Source organism: Oncorhynchus mykiss, chromosome 3, assembly GCF_057628025.1.
Source record: "Oncorhynchus mykiss isolate SJ-2025 chromosome 3, ASM5762802v1, whole genome shotgun sequence".
NCBI lineage: Eukaryota > Metazoa > Chordata > Actinopteri > Salmoniformes > Salmonidae > Oncorhynchus > Oncorhynchus mykiss.
The window spans coordinates 20,997,712-21,014,388 of record NC_143024.1 but is presented as its reverse complement, the minus strand read 5'-3'; the positions used below and the strand labels follow the sequence as shown (position 1 = coordinate 21,014,388).

Here is a 16,677-nt window from a genome sequence, read left to right as displayed (position 1 = left end):
ATCAGGAATGGACTGTTTTCTTAAAGAGTTAGGAGGAGCCTGTGGAATTGGATAACATCATCGGGGGCTTGCAACACTAGTCCTCAGCTTACAAGCATTTTAGATTATTAAGCAGCTGTTATGTCAGCTGTGTGTGTGTGTGTGTTATTGAGAGGTCCAGTCCAACTATGCTGATGACTTTTGCCCTGTTGTCCCCTCCTCTAAACCCTTGACCCCTGACCTCTGACCCCTAGCGGAGCAGCAGTGGGGGGCCAGGGAAGAACGAGAAGGACCCTGACGATGGTCACCTGGCCTACCAGAATGGAGACGTTCTACAAGAGAGATGTAGGCTATGTTTACCTTCTCATCTACTAGTCCCTCCCCCTATCCCTCCCACTATCCTCTAGTCTTCACACATTGAAAAGACAGGATAGGTGAATGTTTTCGAGCCCTCTCATAAAAGAGACTCCTCTACTTCCCAGTCTTTAATTGAATCCCCATGCCTCCATCTCTGAAGATCATTAAGAACATGGAGAAGTACAGACAAGCTGCTAAACTGGAGATCAATGTCCTGGAGAAAATCAACGAGAAAGACCCACACAACAAACAGTACGGAGTCTGATGAACCAGTAGAAAGTTTGAGAAGTTGTTTCCCTCACCTTCTGTGGCTTTCTCTTTACTTCTCTCGCCCCCCCCCCCCCCCCCCCTCTCGCTCTCAGTCAATGTGTTCAGATGCTGGACTGGTTTGACTACCATGGTCATGTGTGTATCTCCATGGAGCTGCTAGCCCTCAGCACTTTTGACTTCCTGAAGGAGAACAACTTCCTGCCGTACTGTATGGATCACATCCGCCAGATGGCCTACCAGATCTGCCTCGCTGTCAACTGTGAGTGTGTCACACACATATATGTATGCCCATGTGCATGCTGGCAGCTCTCCAGAACCAGGGTTGGTGGTGACTACTTCCATAGACTATGACATTACTTACCAGGGATTGTTTCGTGTCTGGTATTGGTCTCTTTGACCAGAAGAGGGCGCTGGTTAATTGATGTAGCTCAGTCTACAAGCCTAAAACTCAACTCTGGGCGTCAAAGTCAGTTCCACTGCTTTTTTCATTGTTCCCCTCTAATCAGGAACTGATTTAGAGCAATTAAGTATCAGGTAGAAGAGAAAAGCAGCAGGCTCCGGACCTCGTAGGGTCAGAGTTGAATACCGCTGGTCTACTACATGCTGTAGAGGAACTATGGGCAGCAAGTGCAACGCTGGGCAGTTTCACCTTGGCTGTCCAGGTATTATCATGATGGATGCATGGTTTATCTGTTTCCCTCTGCAGTTCTCCATATCAACAAGCTGACCCACACTGACCTCAAACCTGAGAACATCCTGTTTGTCAACTCTGACTACACCATCACTTACAACGCTGAGAAGGTGAGAGGGAGGGGGAGGGCTTCCTTCATCACTCTCTTCTTTACCTACGCTGTATCTGGGTGTTTCTCCTTTGGGAAAAAGACCATCCTCTGTCCTCTCTCCTCTGTCCTCTCTCATCTGTGACCCGTAAACCGATGAGTGGTCGAGGAGTGTGTCAATTTATTAGTAGGCAAAGAAGAGTGTTGTCCCCTCCTCGATAGCCACTTTTCATTGAGGATACTCATGTCTACAGTATCCTACTGCAGAAGAGTTTTGACATCTGCCACACCCCATTTGAAGTATACCACACCCCATTTGAAACATACCACACCCCATTTGAAACATACCACACCCCATTTGAAACATACCACACCCCATTTGAAATATACCACACCCCATTTGAAATATACCACACCCCATTTGCAATATACCACACCCCATTTGAAATATACCACACCCCCTTTGAAATATACCACACCCCATTTGAAACATACCACACCCCATTTGAAGTATACCACACCCCATTTGAAACATACCACACCCCATTTGAAACATACCACACCCCCTTTGAAATATATATAAAAACATGCACACTTTTAAAAACAATATGCTACGTATTGTTTTAACCATAAACTGTTTTGCATCTTAATTTGTTTTGATCACTTTAAACATTTATTTTGGGATCCACCCCTGTAAACGTCATTTGAGTGGAGAAGGACCGTCTCATTTCAACCAAGCACATTTTCATCCACGGTCACTCTCCTTGCCGATTATCCTAGATTAACTTTTACCTTTTTCAAAATGAGGCGAGAGAGGACATTACTTACCAGGACGAAGGATAGAGGATGGAGGATAGAGGGCGGAGGATAGAGGGCAGGGGGTTAGAGGGCAGGGGGTTAGAGGGCGGAGGATAGAGGGCGGAGGATGGAGGACGGAGGAGAGAGGACATTACTTACCAGGACGAAGGATAGAGGATGGAGGATAGAGGGCGGAGGATAGAGGGCAGGGGGTTAGAGGGCGGAGGATAGAGGGCGGAGGATAGAGGACGGAGGAGAGAGGACATTACTTACCAGGACGGAGGATAGAGGACGGAGGATAGAGGATGGAGGATAGAGGGCGGAGGATAGAGGGCGGAGGATAGAGGGCAGGGGGTTAGAGGGCGGAGGATAGAGGGCGGAGGATAGAGGACGGAGGAGAGAGGACATTACTTACCAGGACGGAGGATAGAGGATGGAGGATAGAGGACGGAGGATAGAGGGCAGGGGGTTAGAGGGCGGAGGATAGATGACGGAGGAGAGAGGACGGAGGAGAGAGAGGACGGAGGAGAGAGGACGGAGGAGAGAGGGCGGAGGAGAGAGAGGACGGAGGAGAGAGGACGGAGGAGAGAGGACGGAGGATAGATGACGGAGGAGAGAGGACGGAGGAGAGAGAGGACGGAGGAGAGAGGGCGGAGGAGAGAGGGCGGAGGAGAGAGGACGGAGGAGAGAGAGGACGGAGGAGAGAGGACGGAGGAGAGAGGGCGGAGGAGAGAGGACGGAGGATAGAGGGCGGAGGAGAGAGGACGGAGGATAGAGGACGAAGGACGAAGGACAGAGGACGGAGGAGAGAGGGCGGAGGAGAGAGGACGGAGGATAGAGGACGAAGGACGAAGGACAGAGGACGGAGGAGAGAGGGCGGAGGATAGAGGACGAAGGGCGGAGGACAGAGGACGGAGGGCGGAGGAGAGAGGGCGGAGGATAGAGGACGAAGGACAGAGGGCGGAAGACAGAGGACGAAGGACAGAGGGCGGAGGACAGAGGATAGAGGGCGGAGGATAGAGGACAGAGGAGAGAGGACATTACTTACCAGGACGAAGGATAGAGGATGGAGGATAGAGGGCGGAGGATAGAGGGCAGGGGGTTAGAGGGCGGAGGATAGAGGGCGGAGGATAGAGGACGGAGGAGAGAGGACATTACTTACCAGGACGGAGGATAGAGGACGGAGGATAGAGGATGGAGGATAGAGGGCGGAGGATAGAGGGCAGGGGGTTAGAGGGCGGAGGATAGAGGGCGGAGGATAGAGGACGGAGGAGAGAGGACATTACTTACCAGGACGGAGGATAGAGGATGGAGGAGAGAGGACGGAGGATAGAGGGCAGGGGGTTAGAGGGCGGAGGATAGATGACGGAGGAGAGAGGACGGAGGAGAGAGAGGACGGAGGAGAGAGGACGGAGGAGAGAGGGCGGAGGAGAGAGAGGACGGAGGAGAGAGGACGGAGGAGAGAGGACGGAGGATAGATGACGGAGGAGAGAGGACGGAGGAGAGAGAGGACGGAGGAGAGAGGGCGGAGGAGAGAGGACGGAGGAGAGAGGGCGGAGGAGAGAGGGCGGAGGAGAGAGGACGGAGGAGAGAGAGGACGGAGGAGAGAGGACGGAGGAGAGAGAGGACGGAGGAGAGAGGACGGAGGATAGATGACGGAGGAGAGAGGACGGAGGAGAGAGAGGACGGAGGAGAGAGGGCGGAGGAGAGAGGACGGAGGAGAGAGAGGACGGAGGAGAGAGGACGGAGGAGAGAGGGCGGAGGAGAGAGGACGGAGGATAGAGGGCGGAGGAGAGAGGACGGAGTATAGAGGACGAAGGACGAAGGACAGAGGACGGAGGAGAGAGGGCGGAGGAGAGAGGACGGAGGATAGAGGACGAAGGACGAAGGACAGAGGACGGAGGAGAGAGGGCGGAGGAGAGAGGGCGGAGGATAGAGGACGAAGGGCGGAGGACAGAGGACGGAGGGCGGAGGAGAGAGGGCGGAGGATAGAGGACGAAGGACAGAGGGCGGAAGACAGAGGACGAAGGACAGAGGGCGGAGGACAGAGGACGAAGGACAGAGGGCGGAGGATAGAGGACAAAGGACAGAGGGCGGAGGATAGAGGACGAAGGAGAGAGGACGGAGGATAGAGGATGGAGGATAGAGGACGAAGGAGAGAGGGCGGAGGATAGAGGACGAAGGAGAGAGGGCGGAGGATAGAGGACGAAGGAGAGAGGGCGGAGGATAGAGGACGAAGGAGAAAGGGCGGAGGATAGAGGACGAAGGAGAGAGGACGGAGGATAGAGGACGAAGGAGAGAGGAGGGAGGATAGAGGACGAAGGAGAGCGGGTGGAGGATAGAGGACGAAGGAGAGAGGACGGTGGATAGTGGACGGTGGATAGTGGACGGAGGATAGAGGACTGAGGATAGTGGATGCAGAAGGTGAGCATATCTAATTGATAAAATGCCTGTATCTTCCTTTCCCCTCCTTTCTTCTTGTCTTCTTCTTTCTCTCCCCCTCTCTCTCTCTGTCCCCCCCTCTCTCTGTGTCCCTCCTCTCTCTCTCTGTCCCCCCCTCTCTCTCTCTGTCCCCCCCTCTCTCTCTGTCCCCCCCTCTCTCTGGCCCCCCTCTCTCTCTCTGTCCCCCCCTCTCTCTCTCTGTCCCCCCTCTCTCTCTCTGCCCCCCCCTCTCTCTGGCCCCCCTCTCTCTCTCTGTCCCCCCCTCTCTCTCTCTGTCCCCCCCTCTCTCTCTGCCCCCACCCTCTCTCTCTGTCCCCCCCTCTCTCTCTCTGTCCCCCCCTCTCTCTCTCTGTCCCCCCCTCTCTCTCTGTCCCCCCCTCTCTCTCTCTCTGTCCTCCCCCTCTCTCTCTGTCCCCCCCTCTCTCTCTGTCCCCCCCTTTCTCTCTCTCTGCCCCCCCCTCTCTCTCTCTCTGTCCCCCCCTCTCTCTCTCTCTGTCCCCCCCTCTCTCTCTGTCCCCCCCTTTCTCTCTCTCTGTCCTCCCCCTCTCTCTCTGTCCCTCCCTCTCTCTCTCTCTCTCCGCCCCCCCTTCTCTCTCTGTCCCCCCTTTCTCTCTGTCCCCCTCTCTCTCTGTCCCCCTCTCTCTCTGTCCCCCCCTCTCTCTCTGTCCCTCCCTCTCTCTCTCTCTCTGGATACAACAGTAAAGCTGGTGGATTTTGGCAGTTCCACGTTTGACCACAAACACCACAGCACCATCATACAGTGCCTTGCGAAAGTATTCGGCCCCCTTGAACTTTGCGACCTTTTGCCACATTTCAGGCTTCAAACATAAAGATATAAAACTGTATTTTTTTTGTGAAGAATCAACAACAAGTGGGACACAATCATGAAGTGGAATGACATTTATTGGATATTTCAAACTTTTTTAACAAATCAAAAACTGAAAAATTGGGCGTGCAAAATTATTCAGCCCCCTTAAGTTAATACTTTGTAGCGCCACCTTTTGCTGCGATTACAGCTGTAAGTCGCTTGGGGTATGTCTCTATCAGTTTTGCACATCGAGAGACTGACATTTTTTCCCATTCCTCCTTGCAAAACAGCTCGAGCTCAGTGAGGTTGGATGGAGAGCATTTGTGAACAGCAGTTTTCAGTTCTTTCCACAGATTCTCAATTGGATTCAGGTCTGGACTTTGACTTGGCCATTCTAACACCTGGATATGTTTATTTTTTAACCATTCCATTGTAGATTTTGCTTTATGTTTTGGATCATTGTCTTGTTGGAAGACAAATCTCCATCCCAGTCTCAGGTCTTTTGCAGACTCCATCAGGTTTTCTTCCAGAATGGTCCTGTATTTGGCTCCATCCATCTTCCCATCAATTTTAACCATCTTCCCTGTCCCTGCTGAAGAAAAGCAGGCCCAAACCATGATGCTGCCACCACCATGTTTGACAGTGGGGATGGTGTGTTCAGCTGTGTTGCTTTTACGCCAAACATAACGTTTTGCATTGTTGCCAAAAAGTTCCATTTTGGTTTCATCTGACCAGAGCACCTTCTTCCACATGTTTGGTGTGTCTCCCAGGTGGCTTGTGGCAAACTTTAAACAACACTTTTTATGGATATCTTTAAGAAATGGCTTTCTTCTTGCCACTCTTCCATAAAGGCCAGATTTGTGCAATATACGACTGATTGTTGTCCTATGGACAGAGTCTCCCACCTCAGCTGTAGATCTCTGCAGTTCATCCAGAGTGATCATGGGCCTCTTGGCTGCATCTCTGATCAGTCTTCTCCTTGTATGAGCTGAAAGTTTAGAGGGACGGCCAGGTCTTGGTAGATTTGCAGTGGTCTGATACTCCTTCCATTTCAATATTATCGCTTGCACAGTGCTCCTTGGGATGTTTAAAACTTGGGAAATCTTTTTGTATCCAAATCCGGCTTTAAACTTCTTCACAACAGTATCTCGGACCTGCCTGGTGTGTTCCTTGTTCTTCAGGATGCTCTCTGCGCTTTTAACAGACCTCTGAGACTATCACAGTGCAGGTGCATTTATACGGAGACTTGATTACACACAGGTGGATTGTATTTATCATCATTAGTCATTTAGGTCAACATTGGATCATTCAGAGATCCTCACTGAACTTCTGGAGAGAGTTTTCTGCACTGAAAGTAAAGGGGCTGAATAATTTTGCACGCCCAATTTTTCAGTTTTTGATTTGTTAAAAAAGTTTGAAATATCCAATAAATGTCGTTCCACTTCATGATTGTGTCCCACTTGTTGTTGATTCTTCACAAAAAAATACAGTTTTATGTCTTTATGTTTGAAGCCTGAAATGTGTCAAAAGGTCGCAAAGTTCAAGGGGGCCGAATACTTTCGCAAGGCACTGTATCTACACGCCACTACCGCGCTCCTGAAGTTATTCTGGGTAACCTACACACATCACTATCACACACTCTAATCTTGGACTATTGGCTAGCTGAACATTTGTTACTGTTCCAACTCAGAGCTGGGCTGGAGTCATCCGTGTGATGTCTGGAGTATCGGCTGCATCCTGTTTGAGTACTATGAAGGCTTCACCCTATATCAGGTACTGTGTGGACGTGTGTGTGTGGACATGTTTAACTATACTTGTGGGCACCAGAAGTCCCTACAAGAATAGTAAACAAACAAACATTTGACCAACTGGGGACATTTTGTTAGCCCCCACAACGTCAAATGCTATTTCTAGGGGGTTTAGGATTAGAGTTAGGGTTAGGGTTAGGAGTTAGGGTTAGGATTTAGGGTTAGTTTTAGGGTTATGAGCTAGGGTTAGGGTTAGGGGTTAGAGTTAGGGTTAGAGTTAGGGTTAGATTTAGAGTTAGAGTTAGGGTTAGGGTTAGAGTTAGAGTTAGGGTTAGGTTAGAGTTAGAGTTAGGGTTAGTTTTAGGGTTATGGGTTAGGATTAAGGTTAGTGTTAAAGTTAGGTTTTGGGGATAGGGTTAAAGTAAGGGTTAGAGTTACGGTTAAGGGTTAGGGGTTAGGGAAAACAGGATGTTGAATAGGACTGAATTGTGTGTCCCCACAATGTTAGTTACAAAAGACTATGTGTGTGTTTGTTGTTTGTGTGATACAAGTGAAAGTTAACTAAGTTGGGAGTTTATAGCTTCTGCTGACCAGTGTTTGTGTTTGTCTCAGACCCATGACAACCAGGAGCACCTGGCCATGATGGAGAGAGTACGGGGACCTCTCCCCTCTACGATGATCTGCAAGACCAGATAACACATGATGACAGTTACACACACACACATACACACTCCTCACAGACACACATACACACTCCTCATAGACACACATACACACTCCTCACAGACACACATACACACTCCTCACAGACACACATACACACTCCTCATAGACACACATACACACTCCTCATAGACACACATACACACTCCTCATAGACACACATACACACTCCTCATAGACACACATACACACTCCTCACAGACACACATACACACTCCTCATAGACACACATACACACTCCTCATAGACACACATACACACTCCTCACAGACACACATACACAGTCCTCACAGACACACATACACAGTCCTCACAGACACACATACACACTCCTCATAGACACACATACACACTCCTCACAGACACACATACACACTCCTCACAGACACACATACACACTGCTCATAGACACACATACACACTCCTCACAGACACACATACACACTTCTCATAGACATACATACACACTCCTCATAGACACACATACACACTCCTCACAGACACACATACACACTCCTCATAGACACACATACACACTCCTCATAAACACACATACACACTCCTCACAGACACACATACACACTCCTCACAGACACACATACACACTCCTCATAGACACACATACACACTCTTCACAGACACACATACACACTCCTCACAGACACACATACACACTCCTCATAGACACACATACACACTCCTCATAGACACACATACACACTCCTCACAGACACACATACACACTCCTCATAGACGCACATACACACTCCTCATAGACACAAATACACACTCCTCATAGACACACATATACACTCCTCACAGACACACATACACACTCCTCACAGACACACATACACACCTCACAGACACACATACACACTCCTCATAGACACACATACACACTCCTCATAGACACACATACACACTCCTCACAGACACACATACACACTCCTCACAGACACACATACACACTCCTCACAGACACACATACACACTCCTCACAGACACACATACACACTCCTCATAGACACACATACACACTCCTCATAGACACACATACACATACACACTCCTCACAGACACACATACACACTCCTCACAGACACACATACACACTCCTCATAGACACACATACACACTCCTCATAGACACACATACACACTCCTCATAGACACACATACACACTCCTCACAGACACACATACACACTCCTCACAGACACACATACACACTCCTCACAGACACACATACACACTCCTCACAGACGCACATGCACACTCCTCATAGACACACATACACACTCCTCACAGACACACATACACACTCCTCACAGACACACATACACACCTCACAGACACACATACACACTCCTCATAGACACACATACACACTCCTCATAGACACACATACACACTCCTCATAGACACACATACACACATACACACTCCTCACAGACACACATACACACTCCTCACAGACACACATACACACTCCTCATAGACACACATACACATACACACTCCTCACAGACACACATACACACTCCTCACAGACACACATACACACTCCTCATAGACACACATACACACTCCTCATAGACACACATACACACTCCTCATAGACACACATACACACTCCTCACAGACACACATACACACTCCTCACAGACACACATACACACTCCTCACAGACACACATACACACTCCTCACAGACGCACATACACACTCCTCACAGACACACATACACACTCCTCACAGACACACATACACACTCCTCACAGACACACATACACACTCCTCATAGACACACATACACACTCCTCACATACACACTCCTCATAGACACACATACACACTCCTCACAGACACACATACACACTCCTCACAGACACAAATACACACTCCTCACAGACACAAATACACACTCCTCACAGACACACATACACACTCCTCACAGACACAAATACACACTCCTCACAGACACAAATACACACTCCTCACAGACACAAATACACACTCCTCATAGACACACATACACACTCCTCACAGACACAAATACACACTCCTCACAGACACAAATACACACTCCTCACAGACACAAATACACACTCCTCACAGACACAAATACACACTCCTCACAGTATCCTTCTCCACCTTTAACATAAAACATGGAATGGAGAGAGTCTGTCACTTCTGTATGCTCATGTGTTTGAGTGTGTTTGAGTGTGTGAAGCTCACAGGGGAAGCACATGTGTGTTTCCCATGTCTCTGTGTGTCTTGTCAGTGAGAGCAGTCTCAGACTGAGTCATGGTAATTCACACACACTAACATTAGACAGCCCTGTTATTGTACTGGTCTGAAAGGAATGACCTTAGCACATCCCTGACCTGTGCGTGTGTATGAGAGAGAAAGAGGGAGAAACAGAGTGTGTGTGTGCGTGCGTGCGTGCGTGCGTGTGTGTGCGTGCGTGTGTGCGTGCGTGCGTGCGTGTGTGTGTGTGTGTGTGTGTGTGTGTGTGTGTGTGTGTGTGTGTGTGTGTGTGTTCTGGTCAGGCTGGCCGCCCTTCACATGCTGGACACTGATCCACAGTGGAATCCCTTAAGAAGCTCAGGCAGCAGTGCTCCTGGAAGCTCCAACACACATACACCACAGGAGGTTGGTGGTACCTTAACTGGGGAGGACAGGCTCGTGGTAATGTCTGGAGCGGAATACGGGGAATGGTATCAAATACATTAAACACCTGGTTTCCATTTGTCTGTTCCAGCCATTATTATGAGCCGTCCTCCCCTCAGCAGCCTCCACTGACATACACACTTTACACCCTGCTAACCGTCCACCTTCCTCCTGGCTATAAATGGACTCAATACCACTCCTGACCTACTGGACTCCTTAATGTCTTGCTGTCCCATGTGTCCCTGTACTCTGTCTTACCCCCCTCACCAGCCCCCCCAGACCCCCCACCCTCCTTATGTTTGCTTGAGGTTTTTTGTCATTTTCTGTCTGCTGTCTCTGTTTCTCTCTTCTTGATTTCTCTGTTGTCTCTTGTCTTATTATTATTATTATGTTGTTGTTGTTTTGTAATGTGTGTTGTGACTTTGTTAAATGCACTTTAAATAAATTCAGATTTAATTCGATTTTTTTACAAACACATTACACAGTTTGTATAACATCTATCTTTATCATGAAAGATCCCATGTAACTACTATTCTCCTCACAGTAGTTTCTAAGTATTATGTCCCTCTAAAGACACTGTAGTGTCCCTACCCAGCATCTGTGTGGTACATTGAAAGGTGTTAACGTTGCCCGTTGACTTATCTCACCCTCTGTGGCAGTAGGATGTCGTCAGTTTCAAATTTCTCCCCCAACAGGTATAATTATTGAAGAGCTGGTCCTAAATCTGTGCATAAGGATCTGTGACAGAAGGGCTGTGGGCTCTCTCCTCCATCTCGTTAAGGAATTAATGGTGTCCTCATCTGTCACAAACCAAGGCCCAGGGGGTTGGAGGTGAAGAGGGGGGAGGGAGAGGGGAGAGGGGAGTGGAGAAGGGAGAAGGGAGAGGGGGAGGGGAGAGGGGAGGTTGGATTGACTGGGAGATGGCGAACCTTGAGGGCCCCACACACACACTCTCTCCCTCCATTCCCCATGTCCTGTCTAATATGTCCTGGCTGAGCTTGAACTGTACAGATCTACTATCTTAATTTCATCACTATGTTGAGGCAGAGCATCTTCATGCGCAGGAAATGCAAACTTGTAGTGTGTTCAAGGTTTAAAAAGGCTTCTAAAGTTTGTAATTCCCATTTAAATATGTCAGATTTGATTTGCCCTAATGTCCAATGTATTAATCCCTACAAAAGTGTCCATTAATTATATAATACCACATAATAACTCACATTTCCTGATGCTGCAGGATCATTTTCCTGCTGTGAGAAACTGGTCAAATGAAGATACTGTAGCAATTCCTGATGCTGCAGGAGAAGATGAATGGACACCAAGCCAAACAGCTGGCCACCTGATGTACTTCTCAGGGTTCTGTCACATCTTTATGTCTCCTTTCGTTGTGTTTTTAGTTTGTGTAATGTTATAGACACACACATCTACCCATACACACACCTACACACACATACTCGTGTGCATTCCTGTCACACATCCTAGCATGCCTGGCACTAGCCACACGGCTAGTAAACCAGACTGTCTGTGTCCTGACAGCTACTCTTTCTGTCCGTCTCACAACAGACCTGAGATAAACAGCGGTCATATCTCTTCTTTCACTGCTCTCTACTCCCTCACCATCCCTCCATCCATACCTCCATCCATCCCTCCATCCCTCCCATCCCTCCATTCCTCACCATCCCTGCATCCCTCCCATACCTCCATCCCCCATCCCTCCATCCCTCCCATACCTCCATCCTCCATCCATCCCTCCCATCCCTCCATCCATCCCTGCATCCCTCCCATACCTCCATCCCCCACCCCTCCATTCATCCCTCCATCCCTCCCATACCGCCATCCCCAATCCCTCCATCCCTCCCATACCTCCATCCCCCATCCCTCCATCCATCCCTCCATCCCACCCATACCTCCATCCCTCCCATACCTCCATCCATCCCTGCATCCCTCCCATACCTCCATCCCTCCCATACCTCCATCCATCCCTGCATCCCTCCCATACCTCCATCCCCCATACCTCCATCCATCCCTCCATCCCTCCCATACCTCCATCCTCCATCCATCCCTCCCATCCCTCCAGCCATCCCTGCATCCCTCCCATACCTCCATCCCCCATCCCTCCATCCATCCCTCCATCCCTCATCCCTCCATCCCTCCCATAACTCCGTCCCTCCCATCCATCCAGCCCTCCATCCCTCCCATCCCTCCATCCCTCCATCCCCCATCCCTCCATCTGTACCTCCAGCCCTCCATCCTTCCCATACCTCCATCCCTCCCATACCTCCATCCCTCCATCCCCCATCCCTCCATCTGTACCTCCATCCCTCCCATCCCTCCATCCCTCCATCCGCCATCCCTCCATCTGTACCTCCATCCCTCCCATCCCTCCTTCCCATCCATCCCTCCCATACCTCCCATCCCTCCATGCCTCCATCCCTTCCATCCCTCCCATCCCTCCATCTGTCCCTCCATCCCTCATCCCTCCATACCTCCATCCCTCCCATACCTCCATCCCCCATCCCTCCATCCCTCCCATACCTCCGTCCCTCCCATCCCTCCTTCCCATCCCTCCATCCCTCCCATCCCTCCATCCCTCCATCCCTCCCATCCCTCCATCCCTCCAGCCCTCCATACCTCCATCCCTCCCATCCCTCCAGCCCTCCATACCTCCATACCTCCTCCCCTCCATCTGTCCCTCCATCCCTCCCATACCTCCATCCCCCATCCCTCCATCCCTCCCATACCTCCGTCCCTCCCATCCCTCCTTCCAATTCATCCCTCCATCCCTCCCATCCCTCCATACCTCCTTCCCTCCATCCCTCCTCCCCTCCATCTGTACCTCCATACCTCCTTCCCTCCATCCTTCCTCCCCTCCATCCCTCCCATCCCTCCATACCTCCTCCCCTCCATCCCTACACCCCTCCTCTTCTCCATCCCTCCACCCCTCCTCCCCTCCATCTGTCCCTCCATCCCTCCCATCCCTCCATACCTCCTCCCCTCCATCCCTCCTCCGCTTTATCTGTACCTCCATCCCTCCCATCCCTCCATCCCTCCTCCCCTCCATCTGTACCTCCATCCCTCCATACCTCCATCTGTATCTCCATCCCTCCATCCCGCCCATCCCTCCATCCCTCCATCCCTCCATCTGTACCTCCATCCCTCCCTTTCCATCACCTGTTCTCTCTATCTGCTGTGTCTGAGTACCTGGAATGACTTGCCCTGTCAGTCTCAGGTGGTTTACATAGGAAAACAATTGGGGAAACGGCTGCAGAGTGCACACTGTTATGTTTCCAAGCCTGTTGAAGATCCATAATGGTTGAAGTGGTGCTGTTTGAGACTAGAACAGAATCTAGAGTATGAGAAGACATTGTCCTTTTTCCTCATTCCCGCCCCTTTTGCTGGATGGTCTTCAGATCAGTATGTAGTAACTACTGTCTTTTGCTCTGAACACAGACTGCTGTCTCATACTGACAGACTGACTTTCCCTCACGCCATATATCTCTCTCTGTCTGCCTCTATATTCCCGTACATCCATCTCCCATTATCTACTGAACTCAGAGCCCTTCCATCCATCTGGCCTGTCTTAAACCTCCACCGTCATCCTGATCACAGCTGGTTAAACCTGATCGAAGATCACTTTGTCTTTCTGCCTTCTAATGGTTGGAGATTGGGTATTGGGATTGCATAAACAGATCCCAGACCTGAGATAAACAGGGGTCATATCTCTTCTTTCACTGCTCTCTACTCCCTCACCATCCCTCCATCCATCCCTCCATCCATCCCTCCATCCATTCCTCCCATCCCTCCATCCATACCTCCATCCCTCCCATACCTCCATCCCTCTATCCCTCCATCCATACCTCCATACCTCCATCCCTCCCATCCCTCCATCCATCCCTCCCATACCTCTATCCCTCCCATACCTCCATCCATCCCTCCATCCCTCCCATCCCTCCATTCCTCACCATCCCTCCATCCATCCCTGCATCCCTCCCATACCTCCATCCCCCATCCTTCCATCCCTCCCATCCCTCCATCCCCCATCCCTCCATCTGTACCTCCATCCCTCCCATTCCTCCATCCCTCCATCCGCCATCCCTCCATCTGTACCTCCATCCCTCCCATCCCTCCTTCCCATCCATCCCTCACATACCTCCCATCCCTCCATCCCTCCCATGCCTCCATCCCTTCCATCCCTCCCATCCCTCCATCTGTCCCTCCATCCCTCCCATCCCTCCATACCTCCATCCCTCCCATACCTCCATCCCTCCATCCCTCCCATACCTCCGCCCCTCCCATCCCTCCTTCCCATCCATCCCTCCATCGCTCCCATACCTCCATCCCTCCCATACCTCCCATCCCTCCATCCCTCCATCCCTCCCATGCCTCCATACCTCCATCCCTCCCATCCCTCCAGCCCTCCATACCTCCATACCTCAATCCCTCCCATCCCTCCACCCCTCCTCCCCTCCATCTGTACCTCCATCCCTCCCATCCCTCTATACCTCCATCCCTCCCATACCTCCATCCCTCCCATACCTCCGTCCCTCCCATCCCTCCTTCCCATCCATCCCTCCATCCCTCCCTCCCATCCCTCCATACCTCCTTCCCTCCTCCCCTCCATCTGTACCTCCATACCTCCTTCCCTCCATCCCTCCTCCCCTCCATCCCTCCCATCCCTCCATACCTCCTCCCCTCCATCCCTCCACCCCTCCTCCCCTCCATCTGTCCCTCCATCCCTCCCATCCCTCCATACCTCCTCCCCTCCATCCCTCCTCCCCTCCATCTGTACCTCCATCCCTCCATCCCTCCCATACCTCCGTCCCTCCCATCCCTCCTTCCCATCCATCCCTCCATCCCTCCCATACCTCCATCCCTTCCATACCTCCCATCCCTCCATCCCTCCATCCCTCCCATCCCTCCATCCCTCCAGCCCTCCATACCTCCATACCTCCATCCCTCCCATCCCTCCAGCCCTCCAGCCCTCCATACCTCCATACCTCCATCCCTCCCATCCCTCCAGCCCTCCATACCTCCATACCTCCTCCCCTCCATCTATCCCTCCATCCCTCCCATACCTCCGTCCCTCCCATCCCTCCTTCCCATTCATCCCTCCATCCCTCCCATCCCTCCATACCTCCTTCCCTCCATCCCTCCTCCCCTCCATCTGTACCTCCATACCTCCTCCCCTCCATCCCTCCCGTCCCTCCATACCTCCTCCCCTCCATCCCTCCACCCCTCCTCCCCTCCATCTGTCCCTCCATCCCTCCCATCCCTCCATACCTCCTCCCCTCCATCTCTCCTCCCCTCCATCTGTACCTCCATCCCTCCATCCCTCCCATCCCTCCATGCCTCCTCCCCTCCATCCCTCCTCCCCTCCATCTGTACCTCCATCCCTCCATCCCGCCCATCCCTCCATCCCTCCATCTGTACCTCCATCCCTCCCTTTCCATCACCTGTTCTCTCTATCTGTTGTGTCTGAGTACCTGGAATGACTTGCCCTGTCAGTCTCAGGTGGTTTACATAGGAAAACAATTGGGGAAACGGCTGCAGAGTGCACACTGTTATGTTTCCAAGCCTGTTGAAGATCCATAATGGTTGAAGTGGTGCTGTTTGAGACTAGAACAGAATCTAGAGTATGAGAAGACATTGTCCTTTTTCCTCATTCCCACCCCTTTTGCTGGATGGTCTTCAGATCAGTATGTAGTAACTACTGTCTTCTGCTCTGAACACAGACTGCTGTCTCATACTGACAGACTGACTTTCCCTCACGCCGTATATCTCTCTCTGTCTGCCTCTATATTCCCGTCCATCCATCTCCCATTATCTACTGAACTCAGAGCCCTTCCATCCATCTGGCCTGTCTTAAACCTCCACCGTCATCCTGATCACAGCTGGTTAAACCTGATCGAAGATCACTTGTCTTTCTGCCTTCTAATGGTTGGAGATTGGGTATTGGGATTGCATAAACAGATCCCAGACCTGTGCTTAAGGCATCATCTACCTAGAAAGCGTGAGGGATGGTAACTTGTTGGAACTTTTTAAAGGTAATAATACCCTGCCATCCTTTCTGTTTGTCACACAAGCACACAGTCAGTCAGGAGAG

At 51.0% G+C, this 16,677-nt stretch overlaps 1 protein-coding gene and 1 long non-coding RNA gene across 2 annotated transcripts; both read left to right on the top strand.

Moving 5' to 3' along the window:
* Positions 1–219: 219 nt before the first annotated feature.
* On the top strand, positions 220–1,663 carry LOC118944443 (dual specificity protein kinase CLK2-like). Its single transcript, XM_090230562.1, has 4 exons — positions 220–588; positions 699–865; positions 1,313–1,407; positions 1,640–1,663. Exons 1-4 carry the CDS (start codon positions 479–481, stop codon positions 1,661–1,663), a joined length of 396 nt encoding a protein of 131 aa, XP_090086688.1. The 5' UTR covers positions 220–478.
* Positions 1,664–5,571: 3,908 nt separating this feature from the next.
* Positions 5,572–10,250, top strand: LOC149984449 (uncharacterized). Its single transcript, XR_016492632.1, has 3 exons — positions 5,572–7,044; positions 7,124–7,206; positions 7,794–10,250. It is a non-coding gene; the product is annotated as an uncharacterized LOC149984449 (long non-coding RNA).
* Positions 10,251–16,677: the final 6,427 nt, after the last annotated feature.

Bases quoted from the DNA above. Each gene is read 5' to 3' on its own strand.
- LOC118944443 (XM_090230562.1), top strand. From the start codon at position 479: ATGCCTCCATCTCTGAAGATCATTAAGAACATGGAGAAGTACAGACAA. The intron at 589-698 runs GTACGGAGTCTG...TCTCGCTCTCAG, and splicing joins AAAGACCCACACAACAAACA to TCAATGTGTTCAGATGCTGG. The intron at 1,408-1,639 runs GTGAGAGGGAGG...TCATGTCTACAG, and splicing joins TCACTTACAACGCTGAGAAG to TATCCTACTGCAGAAGAGTT.